The following is a 27,995-nucleotide window of genomic DNA, read 5'->3' as shown; positions in this document are numbered from 1 at the left end:
TTGAGATGGACAGGGAGGGACATGGAAGGGACAGGTTTGAGAGCTACTTGGAGGTCAGCTTGGCAGGACTTGGTGAGGAGATGGGGTAGAGGGGAAGACCAGAAAGACCACCAGGTGTGTGTCCACATGGCCAAGGTGGGTGATGGTGTCATTAATGAGGATGTGGAGAACAGGAGGAAGAGCTCACCTGAGGAGGAAGACAGCAAGTTCGGATTTGTATGTGTTTAATGCCCGTGGAGAGCAGCTTGGATGCCACAGTCTGACAGACCTAGTTTTGTATCCTGGTTCTACCACTAATTAGCTGGGACACTGGGAAGTCTATTTAATTTAGCTGAGCCTAAATTTCCTAGTTTGCAGAAAATTAGCTTAGCAATATTTATCTTGCAAGGCTGTTGTAAGGAATGAATGGAAAACTACATCTAATGCAAGTTGATGTTTGATAATGGTGGCTGTTGAAATTGTTTACGTCATCTTGATCCAAGTGACAATGTCTAGAAAGTGGTTGGATATCTGGACATGGAGGTTGAGAGAGGTGTGGGCAGTCCCTCTAGACACCCCCAGTCTGAGCTCAGAGCCCTCAGATCTCAGACAGGGAAAAGGCTTCCTTGAGAAGATCAATCTGAGGAAAGTTTATCCCCATCCAGTAGCTTTGGCATTTTGGGGGGTCATCCTGAGTCTCAGAGCATCTTTAATCAGAAGCCCCAGAAGCTATTTTTCTAAGTCCTGGAGATTGCCAGAAACAAATACTTTCATTGGAATGAGCTAATACAGGCAGATATGTTTAAAATAATTCTACTGTTAAAATGCCTCCTGCACATTATCAAAATGTTCAACTAATAGTGAAAAATACAAAGAAAGTAAATATAGCTTCTAACAAATGCCCTCTTCCCCACGAAAACAGGAGGAAGGGAGGAAGGAAGAAGATTTTTATGTTAGATTGCTAGATGTACTTATTTTAGATAAAAAGTATGAAAATTTAATTAAACTTGAATTAAAGCAGAATGAAGTTGTAGGAATTGCTAAATTTTGGCAATTTCTTCCTCCAGAAAATGGATAGGATTCTAGAAGTTTAAAATATACATTATTAAATGCATTAAGAGTTTGGAGCCATTGAGGTACTTTTTTTTTAGATTACATGTTTCAAATTTGGATTATTGACTTCCTACGGGAAAAGATGAAAATGACAGCATTTCTTCCCACCTTCATATTTCTTCCTATTCTTCCATCTCTACATATACAAATGATAAATTATTCTTGTTATACTGTCAAGGCTGTAACATTTACATTTCATTCTGTAACTATAAGTTCCATAGTTGGTTAGCCCTAAACTTATATGTAAAAGGATTTAATGCCCAGCATCAGTCCCTTTACAATGGCTCACCATTCCCAAGTTTATGATTTTGATTTATGTCTTGTTTAGCTAGTTTTTATTATCCAATAGTTTTCCTAGAAGGGCTCAGAGGTGCTGTTTCCTGAATTCTAGTATGTTTAAAAATGTTACCTTTATTCTTGAAGGACAGCTTGGATAGTTTTAAATTCTGGGTCATTCTTTCCCTCAGAACTTGGTAGATACTACACTGTATTTAATGTTGTAGAGAAGTCTGAGACCAGCTGATTTCCAGCACCCCTCAACCTCCACGTCTCCCTGTAGATGGCTTACTCTTTCCATGAGGGTAGCTGGAGAAGCACTTCTTTATACATATATGTATACATGGATATGGATATATATGTGTATATATGGCTATGGATATACACATGTATGTGTGTGTAGATAGATAGATAGATAGATAGATAGATAGATAAATTTTTTCCTTAACATGGCATGCTCTTTCAATCTGCAAGTTCAGCTTTTCCCTCAAGTGAGGAAAGTTTTCTTCTCATATGTCTTTGAATATGTTCGTTGCTCCTTTTGTTTTGTTCACTAGTTCAGAGACAACACGATCTGCAAATTTCTCACCAATATCTCAACTACAGGTCCATTATTTAATCTCTAAATACTTCAGCCTTTCTTAGCTGCCATGTAGTTACCATGCCATTGTTTTCATTTTATTTCTTTTTCATGTGTACATTTTCACCTGGATTTTCTCTTTACCTAGATATATTGTGAAGGTCAATTTTCATTGACTCCTTCCTACCTTTTCTGAGATCTCTGTCCTCCTGCAGTGCTTAGCTGAAGACTGGGTATTTTGTGTCTGCTTTATTACTGCTTGGGTGGTGGGGAAGAGGGGAAGTTCAGATGGAGCTGTGGGTAGTGGTGTTTGTGGGATTGGTTTCCGCTCTTTCTCTATAACTTTGTTCATAGTCCAACACGTGCATTTATTACACCACAGTGTGGATATATCTTTTTCTTTTGGGACAGTAGTAGTGGATTATAGATTATTTTCCCAATTCAGGGTAGAATTGTAGAGACAATCAGCCCAGGTGTTTATTTTCCAGACTTGGCCCAACTATTCCCAGCAGCCACTCTCACTCTCCTGCCAGAGAGAGGAAGGAAAAAATAGACAAAATACAAGGAGTTCGGCCACTATGCTATTTTTCAAAAGTGGTGGTCAGGGGTAGAGGGCAGCTTCAACTGGGGCTTTCCATGTGTCTCCTGCCCACACTTCATTGGATGGGCTTGTTTTATTTTTTCTTTTGTCTTACTTTCTGGTAAATCCCTCCATATTGTTTGAGATAATCAGCTCTGGTAGAATGCTGTGCAATCATTCTGCCTTTCCTCTCCCCTCCTACTCAGTAAGAAAAGCAAATAGCAGCACAGGCAGTTTTTTTCTCTTGTTGGAGTATTGTAGTGGCATGGAGATCCTTCCTTTCTGAAGAAACTTTCTGAATCTCCTCTGGAGGCTGCCTGCTCACCCCCTCAGTCTACTTCCCTTCTCATTCTGTGGTATTACACTCTTGCCAGAATTCTTCCTCTTAATATCTTCCTGTCAGTAATGATTCTTTGAGGGAAGAAGAAAGGGCTGTCAAGGGTGGGAGCTCTACATTTATTCCTAGGAAGTTCTGTCTTTCTCTGGCCATTATTTTTAAAGATGATTGCCTTTTCTTACATTTGAGGGTTGCTGGTATATTTATGGTTCGTTTAAAATTTTTTGTAATTGTTGAGTTCAGGAGGAGGGTGGCTGGTTCTAGGATCAACAAGTTCTAGGATCATCCTTCAGACAACCATCCTATCAGGGCTAGAAGGCCTACCTAGTTATTTTTTTTTTTGGTGGGGCAAGGGAGGTTCAACCTAGGCAACTTCTCTAGGCAAAAGCCCCTGGTATGGCTTTCACTTGATTATTAGTTCTTGTATGGTTCAATCAATCATATAGATTTCTCAGGAGTCCACTGTTTAATTATCTCTCTTCTGGGTACAGTGTGGACACCATAAAGGTATCGCAAGGCCAGAGGCACCGCAAGGTTTATCATCTGTCACATGGAAATGTCAGAGAGCAGTAAGTGCCAGGACAGAATCCAAAAGATGACAGGTAGCTAAGAGAACATCTAGTTCAATCTTATATCCAAGGAAGGATCGCTGACTACCCCATTTCCAACAGATGGCCCTCCAGACATTGCTGGGATAGCTTGAGTACTGACAAACTCCTGAACACTGTTCTGTTATTGGAAAGCACAAAATATTTAAATATTCTCTACCTTGAGCCAAACTATAACTCCTCTTTTCTCTGCATGGTTTCCTTTGGAGAAACTCCTAATTCACATTACTCCCAATCTTAGCTGCACTTAGATGGCTACCACAAGTATGCCTCTAGTCCTGACCTCTGGCCTGGCCTACAATTCTGGAAAATGACTGAGCCGGTTGGAAACCTGCCCATGAGAGATGGTAGAACATGGATAACTATAAGTCCTGCATGCAAGTGGAAAGTAACCATTGTATGGGATGAAGACACCTGCTTTGGCTCAAGTAAAAGAGATTTGAGGCTTTTCATCCTAAACGTACAATAAGCCCATAGTAAGGTACAGTGTGTCTATGCTGCATGAATAACAAATGTCAATGCCAGGGACATTTGCCCATGTCTTCCTGAGTTAAGCGCTTGTTAGAGCATATCTGGGACAGCAACAACCAGAATGTGTGCAGGTAGGGGATGATATCTAGAAGGCATGGGCCATAGTGGATAACAATGAGCAGTTGGAAAAACAAGGGTAAAGCTTGGAGAAGGGAAGCTTTAGAGAGGTGCAAAGCTGTCTTCAAACAGGAGAAAGATTTATAGGAAAGAGAAAACTTGGTTTGTTCTTTCTGCTTTCAGAGCACAGACCCAGGATAGTTTTATGAGATAATAAAAGGCTGTTCATTGGTTCTTTTGGCTAGGAGGCATCTATTTCTGAGATCTGTAAAAGATCTAATGACCTTAGCTTTACCCTGGAAAAACCCTGTTTCTATTTCTATCTATGGGAATATGGAACCAGATTTCTATGTAGGACACTGGTGATTGAACCATTGAAATCACTTGAGGAAGAGTAATTGGGCAACAGGTCTCCTGAGAAGCCTGCCAAAGAGAGGGGACTTTTCCAAATATTATAGCTTTCAGTTGCCAGCAACCAACTTTGAACCCCAGACACAAGAGCCTGCTTGGTACTATGGGGAGCAATGGGAAGAACTAGAATTTAAAGCAAATTGGTTTGAAAGTCTGACTGTGCCAGTAACTAGTTTTATGACTTTAAGTTATTAACCTTGCTGAGTCTTTACTTACCTACCCGTAAAATGAGATGATTAAGTTCTAGCTCACTGGATCATTGCGAAGATAAAATAACAATTATAAAGCCCCTGGCATATAATTAGGTTCTTATAAACCGAAGCAAGGTGCCAACAGTGCTACTATAATTTCAGACATTTTATAAGTTAGGCACTTTGGTTTTTTTCAGGGCTCCCTTCTGAACTCTCCTCAGCTATTGAGGAAGAAGAGCCAAAGAGTGGCTTGGATGTCATGCCCAATATTTCTGACATGCTGCTGCGCAAACTGCGGGTCCACAGGTCTCTCCCTGGAAGGTAAAATCAGGGCATGGGTTGCATAAGACACTGTATTGGGTAGGCCCGGTGTTAGATTCTAGATGGGACATAGTGGAGCATGGACCTTGATTTTTTTACCCCAGAAAGGTCAAAGTCTAATGGTCCAGACAGGGCTAATGCATCCAAAATAAAAAGAGTAATAAAGAGCCATGTAAGGTGGTTCTAACTCAGAGAGCAGGTGGGTTTCATAGATGGGCACAAGGTATCACCAGAGGCTCATGGCAGCAGAGGGTGGTGGACTTTGGCCCAGGAGAAACGGTTTCAGTCCAAGATCTATCATCTACCATAAATGAGAGATTCTAGGTCTATTATCTGCATAAATACAGATGTAGAACATTTGGAACCACACAAAGAAAGATTGGTTGGAAAATCTACCAGGCTCTTCCACACACGGGGAGTAAGTGACTTCACTTGCCGAACATCAGCCTCCTCACCTATACAACAGAGGTCATAAGTGCACTGTCATTGGTAGAATGCTGCACTACCTAGAAGAGACAGTGTGCAAGCAGAGACCTAAGACCATGTCAGCACATGGCAGACCCTTGATAACTGGATTGAAAAGTGAATAGTTTGGAGTATAAAGGAGAGAAGAGAGGGTACCACTAAGTAATAGGAATTGGGTGGGTGCCTGCAATTGAGGCATCCTGCCAAGCCCAAGTAACCTGGTGACTAAATTGTTGTGGGCCTGGGAAAGGCCGTTAGGAGGAGCATTCAGACATAACAGAATTCCCTGATTTGGGGGAAAGGAAAACAAGTTTTGCCTGGGGGATGTGATATTCAAACTGTACATTATCATCACCTAAAACAGAGTCTTCAGGGCAATACTCAGAGGGGCCTAGCAACTAAGCCAGCATCAGGAAAAGTGCCAGAAATAAGTCAGAAGCAGACTGCATCCACAGCTGGAGGAGGGCATGGGTGGGGCCAGTTCATCTCAGGGAAGGCAGAGAGGTGCTGTCCAGAGGCAGGAAACTGAAGGAGAAGCATGGCAGAGCACTGCAGGTTAGACAGCATGTTTACATGCTGTGCCCTTTGGTGTTTGTAACAACCGAGTGAGGCAGAAAAGGAAGATTTTGTTTATCTTCAGTGAGGGAAAAGGGGGAAAGCAACATGCTAGCAAGTGACAGAGTCAACAACTGAACTCGGGGTGGGCTGACTGCAGACCCAGTGCCCTTCCATCTATACCAGGGGCCTGTTAAAGTACCAAACAATCATTGGTACTCTTTTGTCTGTAAGGAACAGGCTGGTGAACAGTGTTATTGGCTTCTTTTCCCTCAGTAAAGTTGAAGATAATTAGTATCATTAGAGCTCACCTCCAGCCTATTAAATTCCCCTAGCTTCCTCAGGAGAGGGAAACTGAGCAATTCTATCTTCCGTGAGTAAGTTAATAGCTACCAGCTACAAACCAATAGGCAAGACTGGGCCTGCGTGGGCCTGCATAGTCAATGAATAAGAGTAGCTTCTGAACCTGTGGTCCAGGCTCTCAGATTGAGGTCAGTGGCTCTCATGCATTGTGTCAATAGCCACATTGCCCATCCCCAAACTCCCTGCTCCAACCATTAAACCAGGCTCCCTGCTCCCGGCCTCAGTAAAGACTGTTTGCAGCTTAGGCCCTTAGCCGGGCCCAGAACTCTCTATCCCTGGTTTGGGGCTTGGGATAGATGGGCAAACAGTTGCCTAGCAGAAGGAAGCCAGAACTTCAAGATTCCTTCTGCTAGAAAAAATATGGGGAAATTACACTTGAGTTTTAATATGAAGGAGCTGATTTCATGATCTATGTGGGCTATGTAAATTGGGACTGGACCATACCAAGAAGGAGCTCACAGAGTCAGCAAGTTGAATGAAGTCAGTAGAAAAATCAGGTCTGGAGATGTCTGGGTGGCTCAGTTGGTTAAGTGTCTGCCTTCAGCTCAGTTCTTGGATCAAGTCCCACATCGGGCTCCTTGCTCAGTGAGGAGCCTGCTTCTCCCTCTCCCTTTACCCCTTCCCCTGCTTGTGCTCACTCACTCTCTCTCTGACAAATCAATAAATAAAATCTTGAAAGAAAGAAAAAAAGAAAGAAAGAAAGAAAGAAAGAAAGAAAGAAAGAAGGAAGGAAGGAAGGAAGGAAGGAAGGAAGGAAGGAAGGAAGGAAGGGAGAAACCAGGTGTGGAACCCAAATTAGGGACATGGTCAGTAGCTGATTAACAAGAATGCAGAGAGGACATGTCACTGGATCAAACACCAATAGGAGCAATAATAGGCACTTACTCAATAAGTAGTCATTGAGTGCCTATTATGTGCCAGACATTAGAATGGAGAACAAGTAGACACAGTTCCCGTTCTTATGGCACTTACATTCTAGGTGGAGAGACAAATAACATTCAAGTAACTAAATGAATGATTCCAGATAGCAAAACTGCTAAGAGGACATGAGATAGGCACATACAAAGAATGACACAGGACTGGAACATTGGGTAGAGGGTCAAGGAAGGCCTCTACGATAAAGTAGTAATTAATATGAGACATGCAAATGTCAAAATGAAGTCATCCATGCAAAGATTTTGGTGAAGACATTTCCAGACAAAAAGCACAGTAATTTCAACAAATGGTCTGGGATGACTGGATGCAAAAGAGTAAAGTTGGAATAACTTTAACCTCACACAATACACAAAAATTAACTCAAAACAGACCATAGGCCAAAATGTAGAGCTAATGCTATCAAACTGTTAGAAGAAAACATAGGAACAAATCTTCAATACTTTGGGTTAGTCCATGGTTTCTTAGATATGACACTAAAAGCACAAGCAATGAGAAAAACAGATAGATGAATAGTATTTCATCAAAATTGAAAGCTTTTATGACGCAAACAATACCATTAAGAAAGTGAAAAGACAACCCACAGAATGTGAGAAAATATTTGCAAATCATGTATTTGATAAGGGATTTGTTTCCAGAATATATAAAGAATTCTCTAACTCAATAAAAAGATAACTAATTTTTTTTAAAGGGTAAAGGATTTAAGTAGACATTTCTTCAAGGATATATGTGAGGGGTCAATAAGCACTGAAAGGATGAGCGACGTCATCAATCTTTAGGGAAATGCAAATCAAAATGTTAATGAGATACCCACCATTTCACATCTACTAGAATGGCTACAATAAAAAAGGTGGACAAAAACTAAGTATTGATGAGGATGTGAAGAAAAGAGAGTTCTTGGTAAAATGGTGCAGCCACTTTGGAATAGCTGTTTGGCAGCTCTTCAAAAAAGTTAAATATGGCGTTACCATATGGCCCAGCAATTCCACTCCTGGGTATATAACAAAGAGAAATGAAAATATGTGTCTATACAAATGTTCAACAACGGCATTTTCCATAATAGCCGGAAAGTGGAAATAACCCAAATGTCCAATGAATGGATGAATAAAATATGATCTATCCATACAATGGAATATTATTCAGCCATAAAAATTAAGTATTGATATATGCTACCACATGGATGAAACTTGAAAATATCATGCTAAATGAAAGAAGCCAGTCACAAAAAGCCACATGTTGTATTCCATTTATATGAAATTTCCAGAATAGGGACATCCATAGAGTGAGAAAGTAGATTAGTGATTGCCTAGGGCTGGGAATGGGGGCTGGGGGAGATAGGTCACTAATGGGTACAGGGTTTCTTTTGGGGATGATGAAAACTTCCAAAATTGACCGCAGTGATTGATGGTGGTATAATTCTGTGAATATATTAAAAATTACTGAATTATAAATTATAAAAGGGTAAATTTTATGGTATGTGGATTATATTTCAAATAAAGCTATTACAAAAGAAAGTAGGGATAAAAAAAGGAAAGAATAGTAAATGCAAAGCCCCTGGGGCCACAATGAAGTGAGTTTGAGGAGCAGAATGGTCAGTGGGTCTGGAGAATGGGAAAAGGAAAGTCTGGTAGGGGCTGGTTCACAGAAGACCTTGATTTTATTCTAATGTCTATTTAAGGGAGTTTAAATTCTGAGGCAGGCATTGCCATCCCAAATAGTCTCAGTGCATCACCTGCTGGGCTTCTGTGTTTTTTGAAGGCCCATGACGCTGCCCCCTAGCTGTCTATACCAGTTCATAAGATATAGCTGTCCGCATCGGGAGCTGGCCGTGTTATGTGGCTTTTTAAAAATTATTATGTTCAGTTAGCCACTGTATCATTAGTTTTTGATGTAGTGTTCAATGATTCATTAGTTACGTATAACATCCAGTGCTCATCACACACACCTCCTTGAGTCTTCAGGGCTTTGCACATTTTGAAAAATTGTGTTCTATAGCAAAAAAGTAGAAAGTGAATTATCAAAATAGTAAGTTCAGTTAATAATGAAAGTATGTATACCTCACATACTATCCAAATAAAGCCAGGACTCAAAGGCAAGCTCAGCGACTTTTGATAAATTTGTTTAAGCAAGATGTGCCCTATATGACAGTCAAGATTATATTGGCTGGCCCACAGAGGAAAGGGCCTGATGGGTGGGGTTGTGACAAGCATTGTAATACAGCATCAAACATCGTTGCAGTTGTTTGTCCCATGCTCTGTACTCTGCTGACTTGATGGCCATGGGGTCTTGTTGCCTCATCCTCACAGGAAGGCTCTCACAGTCCTTTGTCAGGGGTGAGAACCAGCCCCTTGCAGAGATAACTGACCCCTACCTTTGCTCTTGGGGTCCCTCCACACCCGTCAAAGGGAGGAAGCTGTGTTTCCTGAGAATCTTATCGATGGCGTGCTCTGTTGCCAAGTCCTGTGACGCTGGTAGGACCCCTCCCAGTCCTCCCACCCCAGCACAGGAAAGGGCCCGTGCATTATTTACATTGTCTGGGTTTCAGAACAGGACTAGCTTTAATCAACAGCAAGAGCAGCAGTAGCAGAGTGAGTGTGCAGAAAAAAGGACTGCTAACTGAGGGAATCACACATGAAGAGGAACCTCTCAGAATGACACCTCTGTGCTGGCTGGGACTTTCTTGCCTGGTCTCTAATTCCAACTATCAGAGGAGGCTCTCACCGTAGAGAACTCTGGCCACTCTTTCCTACCTTGTATTCCCTGGCCCACATCCACTCTTGTCACAACCCTCAGAGACAAGAGGAGGGTCAGGCTTTGCAGACCTGGGTAGCCCTGAAAAAATTATAAAGGCTACTCAGATGTGTACAGTTTATAAAGTATGTAGCACACGTTTTTTCTTACTAAGTCCTCACAACAAGCCTGTGAGTTAGTCATAATAATAGCTAGCATCTCCTGAATGCCTATTCAGTGTGGATGTCCTGTATGTACAAATATGTACACATACGCACACATACACATTTATACATATATACATACATACATGTGTGGATATCATATATGTGTGCATATATACACACATGCATTCATACATACATACGTATGTAGGTATACATACTTATAACACTCCTGTGGTAGATATTTCCATTTTACAGATGAGCAAACTTAAATAACTTGTCCAAAGTCACAGATAGTACAGGTGCTGATGGAGGACTGATGCCTTACTACATTCCTGGAAAGACATGGTCTGCTGGTTATTCAAAGTCACTTTTTGGTTTATTTCGTAGATTGGATATAGTTCATTTGCGTGTCTTTTCTTTTTCACAGTGCCCCTCCGCTCACTGAAAAGGAAGTTGAGGTAAGTTATTTCAGTGCTTTATGAAATTTAGTGCCTGGGCTTGACTGGGTTTATTGAAAACATTCCCTTCTCTAGCCTCTGCCCCTGACGATTTTGTACAAAAGGGGTAAAGTGGACATTGTGATCAGCCCTACTGAACTGCTGAGACTCCCACCCCAGGTAATGGAAGATTTTGATAAACTTGGTCAGAGATGAGAAGGTAGCTGGAAATTCCACATTTCTTCAAGGATGGTTTACGCTCTTTAAAAGTATGACTTAGATACACACAGTTAGCTGGGAGGCTGCAGAATTGAATCAAATTTATTTCAAAATTATTAACAGATGGTCAGATTTCAAGTTTTCAACTTTGGTCCAGAGGAAGAAGTTCCCTTCTGAGGGCTCCAGACATAAGGAAGGTAGCTCAGCCAAGGGAGGAGGCTGTTCTGGCAGCTCACCAGATTTCCCTGATTCCTCCATCACTCCCCTTGGGGCCTCCTTGTCTCTGTAGGGATGCTATCCCAACAGGGTTGGTGAGTGAGCGGAGAGGAACTTGCCCGCATTTCATTCTAGTGAAGGGGTAGGGTAGATGGACAAAGAGAGTGCATCCCAGGTGAGGTGGTGAGGACCTCTGATACCAGCCTAGTTTGTTTCCAAGTCAATTATGTTGGAGTTGATAGAAGGAAGGGAGTAAGAATCTGGATGAGTCCAGAATCTCTTTTCACTCCAGGTTGGAAGGATAGAAGGTTTTATAGTCTTTATAAAGGTTTGCCACTGATAATGAGAAAATGAACATGCCCTTCCTGAGACCCAGTGGACTGGATAAGCAGAGGAAGACAGACAACGTGAAATGTCTGCCACAGATAGTAACAATTACCTTGCACACAGATATTGCACTTACAGTTCATCACACACTCATATCCATCCTTTCAACTAATCCTCCAATCAGCTCAGAGAAGTTGGTAGAGCAGGAATTAGAACAAAGGAGGAAACCAAGGGATGAACTAATTTACCCAAGGTCCCAGACCCAGTGTTTCGCAGAACCAACATATAGACCCAAATATTCTGACTAAATTCAGGACTCTATATCATGCAGCCATGAAGGGGATAACTCATGTATAGAAAAAATAAACATTGAACATTACTGATAAGTTTGACTGGACTGAGGCTTTTGTAGGACAGAAAATCCCCACCCACTGACACTGGTGAAGATGGGCTATGGGTGGTTTGTTTAACGGCCAACTCCTACCCACAGATGTATACTGACACAATCAGTGCTCAGCATGGTGACAGTGCACAGGCTTTGAAATCAAACAGTATAAGGTTGAATCCTGGCTCTACTACTCCATGTCACCTTGAACAAGTTAATGACATCTCTGGTCTCAGTCTCTTTACCCAGAAAGTGCCCATAATAGTTCCTATTGCAGAGGCTTGTTGTGAGGTTAAATGAGCCAAGGTGCACAGAACTCACAACAGTGCTAGCATATAGTAGATGCTCAATGTGGAGTATCTTCCAGTGTTGCCATCATTGTTGTTATTGGGTCAGTTCAAGGTCTTCAGTTCTGTCTGGAGATGTCTACCCACTGTGGGCCATATCACATGAACTCAGAAGTTCAGACAGAGTTAACTCACCCCCAGGGTGTAAATATGCTACCACTTGACTCAGGGCAAATGAAGAGTGTAAAAATAAAGACCATTGCTTCTTCCTGTGTAGAGGCCATCTGTTTACTTCTCCTCCCCAGTAGTTTCCTATCATGCCAGGAGTTCCATGTTTGCTCAGTCCACCTTGCAAAGTTTCATTCATGCATCCTGAATTTTTGGCATGGAAAATTTGTTCCAGAAAACTTCTCCTAACAGAATCATACCTGGCCTTATTTAATCTTGTGGAAGCTTCTTAAAGCTGCTTTCTGTGTAGAATTTATAATACTCAGGCAAGATGCTGGTTGAAGTTTGCTTTAAGTCAAAAAGGCTTACATGAGAGACTATGGACTCTGGGAAATAAACTGAGGGCTTCAGAGGGGAGGGGGGTGGGGGAATGGGATAGGCTGGTGATGGGTAGTAAGGAGGGCACGAATTGCATGGTACACTGGGTGTTATATGCAAGTAATGAATCATGGAACTTTACATCAAAAACTAGGGATGTACTGTATGGTGACTAACATAATAAAAAATAAAAATAAATAAATAAAAGGCTTACATTCTAAATGGAGTTTCTTTATTTTTTTTTATTTTAATGATTTTTTATTATATTATGTTAGTCACCATACAGTACATCCCCGGTTTCCGATGTAAGGCTCGATGTAAATGGAGTTTCTTTAAATACAGTGGTTCCTAACATGATATAATAAAAAAATATTATATAAAATAAATAAATAAATAAATACAGTGGTTCCATGCAAAACCTCCAAAACTCATGTGCAATAAATCCTAGCATGAATCCAAACTGCTTACACAATCAGCTATGCTGGCCTGAGTTTACCTAAACCTAAATACAGGATGTTATTTTCTTGAAATTCGGGAAAAAGCAAAGTGTTATTCTCTTACTATTTTTCAGTAAAATGCATTTGGTCTTCTGGTTCTGGAAAGGACCTAGCATGAACCTCAGGTTACTATTTCACCATCTTTTGTGTAGTTTACTATGGATGGAGAATTTCTATTGTACACGGCTGCTTTGGTGACTGGTTCCAGGAGCTAATGTAAAATGCTCATGCAAGAAACACACCTGTGACCTTGTTCCCTGTAATAACTCCTCCTAGCATCTCTCCTACACTCTTGTTCCCAACAGAATGTGTTTGTACAACTGTCCTTGGCCTTTAGAAATGACAGCTACACTCTGGAATCTAGAATTAACCAGGCTGAAAGGGAACGCAACCTAACAGAGGAGAACACAGAGAAGGAACTGGAAAACTTCAAAGCTTCTATTACGGTAATCGTGGAGCCTGATGGAGGAATCCTTGGAGGAGGGACTGTCTCCTAGGGCTATGCCAGGTGTCCTGCTTCTCTCAGTCACCAAGTAGAGTATCCTGACATGAGAAATCAGGCCAAGGCCCTGAGTCTTCCTCAGAGAGCTTGGAGGAGCTAAGGCAGAGACCTGAAGGCCTGGTTACCTCAAGGCTATGAGTAAGGCCTCTGAGTCCTTGGCAACTTCTCAAGAGGAGGCTGGGTGACCTGGGATGGCAAAGCGAGCGCCTTAGGAACCAGAGACCTGGGTGTGATTCCCTTGTTTCAGGTCAGTCAGGTATAGAGTGTCCACATTGGGCTTCTCCAATCCCCACCCAGACCCTGCAGAGGCCACTCTTTTCGGCCAGGATGGGGACTAGGGTTTGTCTTGTGACAGCTCAATCAAGTCTTGGTATGTGAGGAACCCAGCTGATGTTCCTTATCACTTCCCAGTCCTCAGCTTCACTATGGCACCACTGTGAGCACCGAGAGACCTACCAGAAGCTGCTGGAGGATATCACTGTCCTGCACCGCTTGGCTGCGCGCCTCTCCAGCAGAGCTGAGATGGTGGGGGCCGTCCGCCAGGTGAGCCTCTTCAGCTCCCAGCCCTCTGACTAGCTCAGTTCTGCCCACAGTATCTAAAGCAATAACGTAAGCAATGACAACTACAACCACTTATTGATGTCTTCCTCTGTGCCTGACATCCTAGGTACATTATTGTGTTTTACTAAGAGTATTTCTGGTGGACCTCTAAACCTTGAGGTGTTCCTTGGTAAAAGCTTTCTGTGAACATGTAAGTTTGGGAACTGCTGTGTACTACCTTCGTTTCTTAGAGATTTCTAATACATACTGGCACCATCAAGGCTTTGAGAAATCCTATAGTGAAGAAGCCTATTTAAAACTACCTGTGTGTTTCCTAAATGTATTTGACTGAAGAACCATAAAATACTTATTTTCTCATAAAATACCTATTCAACTCCCATGGAACTAGTATTTGGCAAACATGCTTTCAGGAAAAACTGCTTCCCCACAATGAAGACATGAAACTTCAGAAGGTAATAGCACTGGTGAGTGGTAGAGCTGGGGTGCAGGCTCAGGTTTGGCTCCCTCTCAGCCACTTTGAAATCCTAAAGCACACAGGGCACCGCCCTGATCCAGGATGGTGTCATGAGATCAGACTGCCTGAAGCCTAATCTTGGCTCCACCAGGATTCACTGTGTGACCTCAGGCCAGTTACTAAGCTGTGTTCCAACTTCTCCAACCAATGCAGATGATGATGGTGTCTGTCATATAGGCTTACCATAATATTTGCAAAGCACCTAGATGTTATTATCACTGCTGCTAGGCCCATGCTTGCCTATTATGCTGCATTGGTTGCATCAGCAGGGTGTTCCTGGGACAGAGCCTAGAGCTGTTCTTGTGGAATGAAGGAAGGACAAGCCACTGGGCTGTCCCAACCCTGTGTTCTTCTGGGGAAAGGGCACCTGACTCAGCAGCACACCCAGGAAGTCATTCTGGCTGGGAGAAGCAACAAAGGGAGAGCTCAAGGGATGGGGCTATCTCCAGGAAGCTTCCCTGACCCATTCTCTCAGCAGAGATGACTTTTCTACCTCTCATCTCCTGAGGCATTGTGGCTGGGCTTGTTCTTGTCCTCCCTGAGTGCCAGTGCCTGAGTCCCCCTCTCAGCTCACACCACAGACAGCAAACTCTCAGAGCTGCCCTGTTGAATCTAAGATTGGCCCCTGTATCCTTTTAATTCTCCCAGCCCACAGGCTAACTCAGAGCAAACAAGTGCCAACAACCCTTTCCTCCAATTGCCCTGTGCGCTCATGCTCTCCTTTCCTGCAGGAAAAGCGCATGTCAAAGGCAACAGAAGTAATGATGCAGTATGTGGAGAATCTGAAGAGGACGTATGAGAAAGACCATGCAGAGCTCATGGAGTTTAAAAAACTTGCAAATCAGAATTCAAGCCGCAGCTGTGGCCCCTCTGGTAAGGAACTGGGCTCCTGCCCCCATCTTGGCCCTGCAGTGTGGGTCCCTGATGGCTCTAGGCCAGGATCACATCCATCGGTGCAGCCTGAGGAGTTCTAGTTGAGCAAGGCTCATTGCCTTTGTCCGGTGCTGCCCATAGGCGCCTCACAGCAACTATTTTGGTGAGCCTAGGGACCTCGAACCAGGAAATATGAACAGTCCCAAAGCAACTCCTGACACAATTAACCACACCAGTTGACCACGGATATGAAGCCATAGGCTGCAAGAGCTCACTCTACTTTGTGAGAAGGACAGAACCCAGACCTTATAGTCTTTGTGCTTTGGGGCCAACATGTACTAAGGAATTTGGACTTTATCCTAGAAAGCATCATGGATCCAACCAGATTTTGGTCAGGGAAATGATATGTTCATACATGCAGTTTAGAATGTTCCACTGATTACAGTGTGGCAGTTACATTAGTGGGATAGAGTCAGAGATAGGGAACCCACAAAGCTGCTATTACAACAGTCCAGGTGAGAGATGAGTCTGGGCAGTGGGAGTGGCATGAGATCCTGGCTAAAGGAGATATTGCTGAGATAAATAGACTCGTGGGCAAGACAAATGTTTTAAAGAAATACTCTTTTAAAAAATGTTCTATACACTTGCTTTAGGAGCACAGAGGTGATTCTGCTTGAGGGAGTCAAGGAAGGTTTTACAGAGTGATGGCATCTGGACAGTGTTTCAAAGTAAAAATAGGCATTCTCCATGTAAGAAGGGGAAATATACCCCAGGTAGAGGAAACAGCATGTACAAGGATGTAGGGCTGGAATGGAAAGGGTATGAAACAAAGAATTTGATGTGGTTACAGTGTTGGAGTGTGATGATGACAGTTTGGAGGTAAGCCTTGGTAGGCCGGGGCCACATACCAGGCCATCCTAATAATTTGGACCTTTGTCCTCAAGGCTATGAGGAGGCACTGGTGAGTTTATACCATCTAACATGGTCAGATTCTACTTCTTCTGAGAGTACTTGTCTGACTTCAGAGTGGGCAATACATTAGGAGAGTGTAGACACTGGGATCTGGAGAGACAGGTCAAGGAGGCACTTGCAGCAATCCAGGATGAGGAAGACGGTGACTTGGACCAGGATCTCTCCTTGAGAGCCAGGGTCTAGGCTCTGGCTGATGAGGATGGTGCTAGCAGGAGAAAACAGACCTTTTAGTGACCGGAATCCTTGTGGAATGCAAACATCCGTGTTACCAAAAGCAGGAGGAGGGAAAGTATAACAGATGGAGAAACCTTTATAAACAGGAGGTTTCACAAGTTTCCTGGGGAATATCAGTGACACTTTCCAGAGTCCAAAGGCAGTGTACACATGCTCCAGACTGTCTGCTTTGGATCTTGGCAGCAAGACTCCTGACCCACATGCATCTGGGCCTATAGCAAACTAGTTTCTCTCAGTGTTGGGAGTTGGGGAAGTTGCCACTAAAGAAACTGTAATATGTGGGCTCTTGCATTATTGTCCTGGAAGGTGCAAGGTCTGCTGTAAACTGCCCTATCCAAGATTTATGAAGTGAACAGTTACCCATGAGTTTCATTAATTCATGCTAAAAACATTTTTTGAGCTCCTTTGCTGTGCCCCACATGATACTAAATATAGAAGTAAAGGGCACATGGTCACTGAGATCCAAAGGAACTCCCAGCCCTTGCAAAGGGCAGAGCAGTATAACCAGCCCAGTGACAAATGCAAGTAGATTCTTATAGGGAGCATAATGCAGAGTCCCACATTCAGTCTGGGGACATGAGAAAGTGCTTACAATAAGAAAGGAGATGGCAGATGAGTCTTAAATGGTGACTAAGTGTTTTTCAGACATTTGTTCCCATTTCACTGTTTCTCAGCCTGGGCTGGGGTAGAGGGGCCAGCATCCACCTAACAGGTGTGTCCATTAGATACTCAGTGACCATTCCCTAATAATGTTGGTTTTTAAGCCTTTACATGACTTCTAGCAATCTTTTTCTATGCCTGAGACTCTGAAGACTACAGTGAAATAAAAATATCTCTGATTTGAAGAAAGGTGATACACACGTAAAAAAATCACTTTTTTCCCCTGAATATTAAACATACTGATTGTCTACATTTTGGGTTATTTCCTTAAGATAGATTTCCAAAAGTATAAATACTGGCTTGGGGGAAAGAAATTTTTATAAGGCTCTTAAAGCCAACTATTTTCAAATAACCCATTGATATTTCCATTTAATGGGTAACAATAGTGCTCAGTTCATTGTGCCATTGACATTCTTGTCCTTTAAAAATATTTTTGACTTTGATAGGCCAAGATTATATCTCATCTCATAGTTTTAATTTGTATTTTTTGCCTTTTGAATTGTTTGCTGGACATTTGTAGTTCCACTTTTATAAATTCTCTAATTATATCTTTTGCCTGCTTGTAAGATTGGCATTTTATTAATTTGTATGAATGCTTCAATATATAAAAAATATTTTCTGGTTCTGCTATTTTGGCTGACTGGAAAACTTGAAACTCCTTGACCACAAGTACTTAGACATTTCTGCTGGATAAAATAAAGCAAACATTAGTTTAAAAGAACAGCTGAATCTACAGGAAAAGAAATTGAAATACTCAGATACAAGAAAAGAAAAGAGAACTGAAACCTGCAGCTTCCTTGGGGACACGAGTCAGCTTCAATTATCTGGGGGCTGAGCTTTTGCACTTGCATGCAATATGAGATATCTCGGACACCTATGACAGAGAGTTGACTTTGAGACTCTCATAGAAAGTTAAGATTTTCCAAGGACTGCATCTTTAGAGAACTTGAACAAGAAAAAAACAGTTGCCAAACAGCAGAGACACAAATCAAGGAAGTCTGTTTCACTCTGTAGTAGGAAAAATACTTTCTGCTTCCTCGTAGGAAAAATGTATGCCATGACAGAAGTTGTGGTGCAATATGCAGAGAATCTGAAAAGAACATCACAATGAAGTCTGTAGGAACACTGTCAGAAACATAAAGCCACTCTGGAGAGGCACACCCTTCACCCAGGACACACAAGATTCCTCTAACTGAAGCCTCACTAAAGATGATCTTACAGTATAGAATTATCAAATACATAAGAAAACAATCCACCTTGAACAAGAATCATCAGACACACTAAACAATAGGATTCTATCCTAAGGATTACAGAAAATAAAATGATCGGATAATTTTTTAAAGGTATGTTTAAAAATTATTAGAGGCATCAAACAATGAATCAAAAACATGAGAATAAAATACAATTATCAAAAAAAGAATAAAATAGAACTAGAAATGAGGAACAGAATCATGGAAATTAACAACTCAGTAGTTTAGGTGTGGTAGGTACTATAGTGGTGGTAGTTACTATTGTGGGGATTCTAAATTTTCTCCTTTTGGGCACACTTCTCCATGCCCTTGAAGTTAGGTGATGCCATGTGATTTGTCAAATAAAATGTGAGCAGAAGGACATGTGTCACCTTTGAATTGAAGCCTTCAAGAAAATAGTGTGCAGGGGTGCCCGGGTGGCTCAGTTGGTGAAGTGTCTGCCTTCAGCTTGGGTCATGATCCTGGAGTCCTGGAATCGAGCCCCACATCGGGCTCCCTGCTCAGCGGGGAGTCTGCTTCTCTGTCTCCCTCTGCCTCTCCCCCCTACTCATGCTCTCTCTCTCAAATAAATAAAATCTCAAAAAAAAAAAAAAAAGAATGAAAGAAACTAGTGTACAATTTACCCCATGTTTCTTCCTCCTCACATGACAATCATCACTGCTCCAGAATAGAAGTTCCATTAATCTGACTCCAGAGCGAGGAAATGCGGAGCAGAGCCTGCTGCCAACTCAGAAGCAAATGGACATGTAACATAAGGAAGAAATAAATTTTTATTGTTATAAGTGACCAAAACTTTGGGGTTGTTTATTATGGTAGCATAACCTAGCTTATTGGTACAACATTTAAATCAGATTGGGAACAGTTGAGGAAAAAAAATTAGTTAAGTGAAGATAGATTTGAGGAATTTGCTCAAAATGCAGTTCAGAGGGATAAACTGATTAAACATATGAAAGGAATGTTGTATTATAAGATATGGGATAGAGTATAAAATGAGAAAGTTCCAAATATGTTTATTAGCAGATCCACAAGAGGAGAAAGGGAGAGAGAAAATATTCAAAAAGATTTTCCAGAATCTGAGAATTTCCCAAAACTAAAGAAAGACATGAATCACTGGATTCAGAAAGAACAGTGAATTCCAAGAAGAAATAAAAACACATCAAAGATGAAGTGGAAATTTTTAAAGTAACCAGAGAGGAGAGAGAGGATTTACAAAAGACTGATAATTCTCAATAGCAATAGTGGTACCAAAAGGTAATGAAGTAGGGTGGGGGAATGGGGTAACTGGGTGATGGACATTAAGTAGGACATAACCGTCAACCTAGAAAAAATATAACCAGCTAAACTATGATGCCAGCTTGAAGGCTAGGTAAAGATATTTTGAAACAACAACTAAGAAAGTTTAACTCTCATAGATCCTTGCCAAAACAACAAGGATGGATGTACTTAGGGAGAAACAAAATTGAGATAAAAAAAAAAAGGAGTAGGATGCAAAAAGGAATGTTGATCAGACATTTGTAAATGTGGGTAAATCTAAACAAGCATTTACTATATAAAACAAGAGTCATAATAATATGAGATTACAAAAACAAAGTGAAAAATACTGAAAAGCAATATAATATGAGATTTGAGGGAGTTACTGTTTTAGGGTTTCATTAGGAAAAGAACAGAAATTGTGATTAATTTAAAAATTAAAGTCATGTAATATGTTACAAACTTAAGTGGGCACACTAAAGATTAGAACTAAAATTTATAACTAAAATGTATAAATTATAAAATTTATAAACCAATATGCAGGGTGGAAAGGGTGGGAAGGAAAAAAATATCAATGAAGTGAGGTAAATAGAAAAATGGAAAAACTAGCTATGTGCTTTTTAAGAGACACATCTAAAATACATGGATAAGAGGGATAAACAGATATACAAGCTAGAGGATACTGGTCAAACTGAAACTGAAACTGAGCTTTTAAAAACCTTTCTCTGTACATATTGGTGTTTTCTGGTGGCAGTATTATCCAGGTGTGGTGCAAAAACATTTTATATAAATTATATCACTTAACGTATACACTAAGGAGATGAAAATCCTGGGGTGCTAGTTTCCTTCATTCCAAATTGTTTTATACATGACTTACTGAAATCACTCTGTCAACAAGTGTCCATTCTTTACTGATACTGCATATTCTTTGTTCATAATTTCCCTGACTGTACATCTCTTAAATGAGCAATAAACAACCCAATAAGCTTTGGTATTGCTACAAGTAGTTTTTCACACACTCTCCAGGGCATTACCAGAAACTGTACAGTGGTGTCAGGGGGATATCAGAGGTCCAAGATGGGCTTCTCACAGTGCCCAGAGGAGTTAGGATAAAAGTTCTGTCCAGAAAAGCCCCACTCCGCAGACAACTGTTTCAGGGGGTAGTGTCAAACACCTAGGCTCTTGGGCTATCCCTTGAGGGCGAGTTCTCACCAATCAGTACCTCTGCTTAGTTTCGGGCTATCCCTTTTCTGCTAGAGCCTACTCTGAAAACTTACCTGAGTTCTCTTCTCTGTTCCTTCTTGCTGCAGAAGATGGAGTCCCTCGAACAGCGCGGTCCATGTCCCTCACACTGGGAAAGGTATGCATGCTCAAGGAATACCAGGGGAATTACGATGGAAGTTTCACAGTCACCAGAAAGTCATTCATGCTTGAATCCACAGATGCCCAAGAACCTCTGGACAGACTCTCTAATTCAGCTTACCACACTTGCTAGTTTGTCCTTCAGTCTTCCCTTGCTCATGGTTTCCCTGACTATACCATCCCCCAAATGCAAATGAACATGGAATGATGCATAATCCTTGGTATTCCTATCATTTTCATATACTTTCCAGGGTGTAACCCAGAGACTGGGGGTCATTTTTGTTCCATTTCTTTAGGATATAAGCTAAAATAAGAATATGTCAAGAAATCACTCACCACTAATAGAAAACTTGAATCAACTTTGGCCACTCTTTCCACACCAACCCTCAACACTATCACTATCCCAAAGCCAAACTATCCAGTGAATGTAATTATAGCATTAGGAACTAGTAGGCATTTTCCAGGCCTTTCTCAACTGTGGGTGCTGCTCCTTCCCTAACAATGGTCACTTCTCTTCCCACAGAACATGCCCCGCCGGAGGGTCAGTGTTGCAGTGGTTCCCAAGTTTAATGCCCTGAACATGGCTGGCCAAACTCCCAGCTCATCACCCATCCCCTCCTTACCAGCCCTGGTGAGTATGATGATGCCTACCTCCCAGCCCTTTTCAACCTTTCCCTCAGGCTCACTACTATGGGGGTGACCTAGGTGGGGGCAGGGTCAACAAGGAGAGGAAATTCTCAGCACAGATTTTGGAGTATGGGCTCAAAAAGCTCAATATAGACCAGGTCTCATGTCTTCCACTGCCCGGAGAAGAAGACTCAGTATCCTTGAGAAGGTGCTGGAAGCTCAAAGAATGTTCTTTAAAAATGATAGCTCTTTCCATGCTTAAACCACAATCCTCCAAGCTGGGTATAGTGTTTTTTTCCACTCTGCAGTAGAATTAAATACCTGAAGGTTGCATTATGTAATAAGTAGTAGGGCTGAGCTTTTAACCCAAGGCTTTCTGATTCCATGGCCCAAGTTCTTAAACCCAGTGTTATCCTGAATCAATTCATTGCAGCATTGAGAAATGAAACTACCAGACTGCCCATTAATAAGAGAGTGGTTAAATATAGACAGCCCTAAAAAGGGGTTTCTATGAAATTGTTAAAAATAACATGAAAAATGTCCATAATTTATTATTAATAAAAAGGAATTAAAAACAGTATATGCAGAATTCTGTTCGGTAGGGTTTTTTTTTTTTAAGAGTATTTTTCTATGTGTAGACGTAGCAAATTCTGGAAGAATATATGTAAAACTATTAATAATGGTTATCCCTGGGCAATGGTAAAACCACAGGTGATTTTTATCTTCTTCCTGATGCCTTTTTTATTTCTATAATAAGAATCTATTGCTAATAGAAAAAATTCATTTTAATTATTTTAAACATATACAGTTCCTATAAAACAAAATATTTTCTACATCCCAGGCTTTTGTGGATCTGGTTAATACTATTTAAAACTTTTCTAATTCTTTCTTCAGTTGCTTCTCTATTCTGTGTCCATGACCAGCACTACTCTATAAGGCAATCTGATTATATAAGCAATAGGTAAAGTAGATTCAAGCTCTGTTGTGCCAGTAGGTAGCAATAGCTTTTTTTACCTCTTTTTCAATCATCTTTGAAATTATCCTAAATTCCCAAATCACTCACTAAAACAAAGAAACCTAAAAGAAAATTTTTTGAAGGAGCTTAGGGAGGGCTAGTTAGTGTGTTTAATAGACCTATTTCCAATACTATCCTAAATATAAGAAAATTATTTCAAAATATGTAGTTGGCCCTTGAACAATGCAGGGGTTAGGGGCACCCACCCCCATGCAGTTGAAAATCTGCATATAACTTCAACTCCCCAGAAACTACTGATGATCGGAAGGCTTACAAATAACATAGTTAATTAACACATATTTTGCAAGTTATATGTATTATATACTGTAGTCTTATACTAAAGTAAGCTAGAGAAAAGAAAATGTTATTAAGAAAATCATAAGGAGACCATAGCCTCTCATGGGTCATCTCCCTCTCCGATTTCCCCTTTCAGTTTTCCCTTCCTTCCCCTAATGTCCTCCATGCTATTCCTTATGTTCCACATATGAGTGAAACCATATGATAATTGTCTTTCTCTGCTTGACTTATTTCACTTAGCATAACAATCTGAGGGTTTCAGAGGGGAGGGTGGTGGGGTGAGTGGGGTAGCCCGGTGATGGGTATTAAGGAGGACATGTGTTACAATGAGCACTGGGTGTTATACACAAATAATGAATCATGGAACACTACATCAAAAACTAATGAGGTACTGTATGGTGACTAACATAACATAATAAAAATAAATAATTAATTAAAAAAAGAAAATCATAAGGAAGAGAAAATACATCTATAGTTTTGTACTATATTTAAAATCCATATATAAGTAGACCTGCATAGTTCAAACCTGTGTTGTTCAAGGGTCAACTGTATATTCCTTTAGACTAAAAGTTGGCTACCAGGGATATGCATTAAAATCACACAAGGTACTTCTAAAACATTGCCCAGGCTTCACCCCAAGATTCTGAATTGGATCAGTACTTGAAATCTCCCCCAGTGATTCGAAGGTGCAGCCAGAATTGAGAACCATTTCTTAGACCAAATCTGTTGTAACAAAATAATGAAGTAGCCCTGTGGAACTTATTATAAAGACATTTCTGATGGCTTGGGGTTTTAGTAATGACAGGCATCTCCTGAGGATTATGCTTAGAGCTGTACCTCCAGGGCAGCGATGGGCTATGTTTGCTAGGAGGCCTACTGGTATTTAGTCCAAGTCAGTAAACAGGGGACTGAGGGAAAACTGAGGCTCTGCTCCAGAATGGGGCCTCAAAAATTCTTCACTCAGGGAAACTTAGGAGGAGAAGGAAAAGGCGCAAGTCGCATGGGCCTCAGGGGGCACTAAGGAATAGAGGACAGGGAAGGCCTATTGCCTGGGTTCAGATGCACATCAGCAAGCATGGTGAATGGGACAGCAGCAGCCCATTCATCGCATCATCAGACATAGCAACTCTGGCTTCGTCCTTCCTAGCTGATCTTCAATTGTCTGTCTCCTGTTTTTCATTCAGTCAGAATCACCCAACGGGAAAGGCAATCTACCAGTCACCTCAGCACTGCCTGCACTTTTGGAAAAGTAAGTTTGTTGATTTTCCTCTTCACTTTGGGGATCTCTGAGAAAATTCTCCCCACTCACCTTTCCTCCCATCCTGACTCCCAAAATGTGATGGAAAGCAAATTAAGTTCTAAGGGAAATAAGTGGGACTCTGAAACCCACAGAGATTTCAGAGTCAGTTTGCAATCTGGACCAGGAAGATGCTGTGGCTGAATGCAAGGGTACCTCAATTTCAGAAGAGCCCAGAGGAGACGGACACCTTCTCTGTTGGTTAGAATTCTTTGGGCTACAGATACAAGAAGCCCCAACTCTAAGGGACTTAAATAGTAAGTCCAGAAGTAGGGCTTTTCCAGGTATAGTACAGCAGGGCCCCTACGTGGCCTCTATAATTTCCTTGCCTGCTTCTGCCCACTTGGTATGTTGACTTCATCAGCAGGCTTATGGCAAATGCTACTATTTCTAAGTATTCTATCCAGACATGTAGTATTTAGAAGAGGACTATCTCTTCCCATGCTTCTTTTTTATGAACAAACGAAGAAACTTTTTTTTTAGTCTTCCTTATCTTGTTAGTAAATTTGGAACATAGTTCCTTTCTAAACCAAACACAGGCTTTGGGAATGGGATTGTCATCATGGGCTTAAACTGTGCCCTGGAGATGCGGTCAGCTTCCCATGAAGCAAAGTGGCTCTCTGAAGAAGAGCAAATTCCTGAGCAAAATCACATTGCTGTGAGGAAACAGGTAGGAGATTGAGTACTGGAGTGGCAATGAATAGTGCCTGCCATGCCTAATTTTTCTAGGCATCTAAGCAATTTGCAGGTCTTTTCATCCTCAGCCAGAGCAAGGCAGGCTGTTTTTACACTCAGAAGAGTTTATAACTTGCTTTTCAAATTCTTTCATTTGCTTGCTGGAAAACATCTGGATCACAGCTGTCACCTCTCAGAACTTTCACCTTGTGTCTTTTCTCACTTGGTAGAACATACACCTTTATTCTTCTTTCTTCTTTGCCTTAAGACAGCTTTAGTCCTTCATTTTTCATTGCTTGAATAGTTTTGCTTGACCTGACCAGGAAAGTCTTTGTTGGGTCCCTTTTCAATACAAACACTATTTCAGAATAGTTTTGCTTGACCTGACCAGGAAAGTCTATGTTGGGTCCCTTTCCAGTACAGACAAGTTCCCAAGCTCCGCATCCCCCAGACTCAGCCTGTTTTACTCACCTCTCAGTATATGCAACCACCAACCTATCACTAAGTGACTCACCCACTTTAGTCTTGAAGTTTGTCCAGGAATTCCTTACTTTGACACCTCACCCTGTGTAAGCATACAGGTCCTTCATGTTGTGTAGAGCATTTTTGTTTCTATCGTTATTTCCTTATTTTCTCGATCATTACAAAGAAATTGTAAAGGGTGACAAACTAACAACCATGTGGAAGTAACCAAGATTACAAAGATATATCAAGTCCCTAGAGTCATAATGTCTACTCCATGATCTCTGAATCTCTCCAGAAATGGTTACTTGATGCCCTGAGTGAGAAGCACGCTAAAATTCTCCCTTCCAATCCTGCCTTTGGGTGCATGAACCCCCTTCTCCAAAAGGGCCCCTAACAAGGGCCCCCCAACAAGGCCCCATTCTCTATTCTTGGCCTATAGAACCAATCAAGGAAAAAGATCTATGTCCCCAGTCTTTGAAAAAGACTCTAATCATGATGGAGCAGGGCCTGGACTCTGTAGAACTATTGCTCATGCCAGCTGAAAGCTTCAATCTGAGGCAGTGGAGATCATCAAGAACCTGAGCTATCCTTGGTAGGAGAAAGTGAGATACAAAATTAAGGACAGCAAGCATTGACCCCAAATCAGAAGTGACAACGAATGAGGATCAATGGTGGTATCACCATTCCAAGAGTTTAGAACCAGGAGAGACAGGGACAGGTGAGAATTGAGACAAGTCAACCAATAAGCTCAAAGAAGGTATCTGTAGCTCACTCTCTTCTACCCAGAGAGACCACCATGATTTTTACTCATGCTGTGGCTGACTTGCCTACTGGGAATACACCCAGTCTATAAAGATGCTGCAAAAAAGGGGAGGACATATTCAAAAGAGGAGGGATTCTAACACTAACAATAGCTTCCCCCTTCTGGATTTATGAAAGGTGCTAAGTGATTTCCATCTGAATTCATGAAACTGGAAATACTAATAGATTGCCAAGAGGCTAACAATGAGACAATCTGTGAATTTAAATAAATTCATATCTTCTGTTTCAACACAAGTACAGTCAATTCTAGCTACCTTCTCCATATTGTTAAAGAGAAAAATATGCATTGTAAGTTAATATACATTGCTTTCCAGATTGTTATATTTCACTTGATTTAAAGTGATTTCACATTGCCCCAAGTATACAGTGACCAGGCAGGAAGGGAACAGGCTAAGCATGTAGAAAGATAATAAGAAGATCAAATTACCTGTGGCTACTTCTCAAGCAAATACCTGAGAGCTGATTGCATTTCCCAATGTGATTTGAAAGAATTCTGAGTGTTGCTATTGTAGGTCACTTCATTAAATTGTTCTTCATTCAGGGAGGGTCTAGGGATATGTAGAATTAGAGGTAAATACACAGAGTAATATTTAAAGTTAATCTTAGGGAGGGAAAAAGATGGCGGAGGAGTAGGGGTCCCCTTTTTCAGCTGGTCCCCTGAGTCAAGCTGGATATGCACCAGACCATCCTGAAAACCCACGGAATCAGCCTGAGACGCAGGAAGATACATCTGGATCTCTACAAATGAACATCTCCAGTGCTGAGTATTGAGGTATGAAGCGGGGAGCTGTGAAGCCGCGCACAGATATCGGAAGATAAACAGAAGGGGGAGGGAGCCGCCACACTCAGGCGCCAGGAAGCAATAGTCTCCTGCACTGGGGAGCGGCCGGACTCGCGGCTGACACCCGCGAGAGAGCAGACTGAGACCGTGAGCCTGGGAACGCGTGTGACCAGACTGAAAACCGGAGCTCCGGAGCGCTCACTGGAACCGGAATAAAACCGGGAGCTCGGGAGTGCGAGCGCGACCAGACTGAAAACTGGCATTCCGGAGCGCGCTCGAACCATACTGAAACAGAGAGCTCGGGAGCGCGCACGGGAACTAGGGGCGGCGGGAAGTGTTAGTAGCACAAAGGACAGAGATGTGCAGGCCCTGGAAGTGAGGGCTGGGACACCGGCTGTGGGGCACACAACCCAGGACACTGCAGGGTTTTTGGCAGCACCGACAGAGTTAAAGAGGCCAAGAGAGCTCAGTGGAGAGTGGACTGCGATCTCTCTGTTCTGAGACAGAGGCTAGGATACAGCCACTGCTGCTCTGACTCTCAGAAGAGTCACAGAAAACCACCAGGGAAAGCCGCCAGAGAACAAAAGCCCAGAAATACCAGCTCACATTGTACCCATCCCCATCCCCCTTCGCAGGGGACAGGGAGACTCTACCCAAACAGGGTTGCCTGAATATCAGCGTGGCAGACCCCTCCCCTAGAAGGCAGGCTGAAAAATCAAGAAGCCC

General features: G+C 41.8%; 1 protein-coding gene across 11 annotated transcripts in view; it reads left to right on the top strand.

The window, feature by feature from the left end:
* IRAG1 (inositol 1,4,5-triphosphate receptor associated 1) overlaps positions 1 to 27,995 on the top strand; it is a 129,578-nt gene that overhangs the window by 79,614 nt on the left and 21,969 nt on the right. For all 11 annotated transcript variants that reach the window (XM_044379495.3, XM_044379493.3, XM_057316816.1 and 8 more), the window contains 8 exons: positions 4,861 to 4,984; positions 10,625 to 10,655; positions 13,417 to 13,557; positions 14,025 to 14,156; positions 15,420 to 15,561; positions 21,239 to 21,288; positions 21,814 to 21,921; positions 24,414 to 24,478. In XM_044379495.3, coding sequence (XP_044235430.1) covers positions 4,861 to 4,984; positions 10,625 to 10,655; positions 13,417 to 13,557; positions 14,025 to 14,156; positions 15,420 to 15,561; positions 21,239 to 21,288; positions 21,814 to 21,921; positions 24,414 to 24,478 — 793 coding nt within the window. The remainder of the gene's footprint in view (positions 1 to 4,860; positions 4,985 to 10,624; positions 10,656 to 13,416; positions 13,558 to 14,024; positions 14,157 to 15,419; positions 15,562 to 21,238; positions 21,289 to 21,813; positions 21,922 to 24,413; positions 24,479 to 27,995) is intronic.

This window comes from Ursus arctos, unplaced genomic scaffold (assembly GCF_023065955.2).
Source record: "Ursus arctos isolate Adak ecotype North America unplaced genomic scaffold, UrsArc2.0 scaffold_22, whole genome shotgun sequence".
In the NCBI taxonomy this organism is placed as follows: Eukaryota; Metazoa; Chordata; class Mammalia; order Carnivora; family Ursidae; genus Ursus; species Ursus arctos.
The sequence above is the reverse complement of the archived record's forward strand: the minus strand, read 5'-3'. Positions and strand labels throughout refer to the sequence as shown.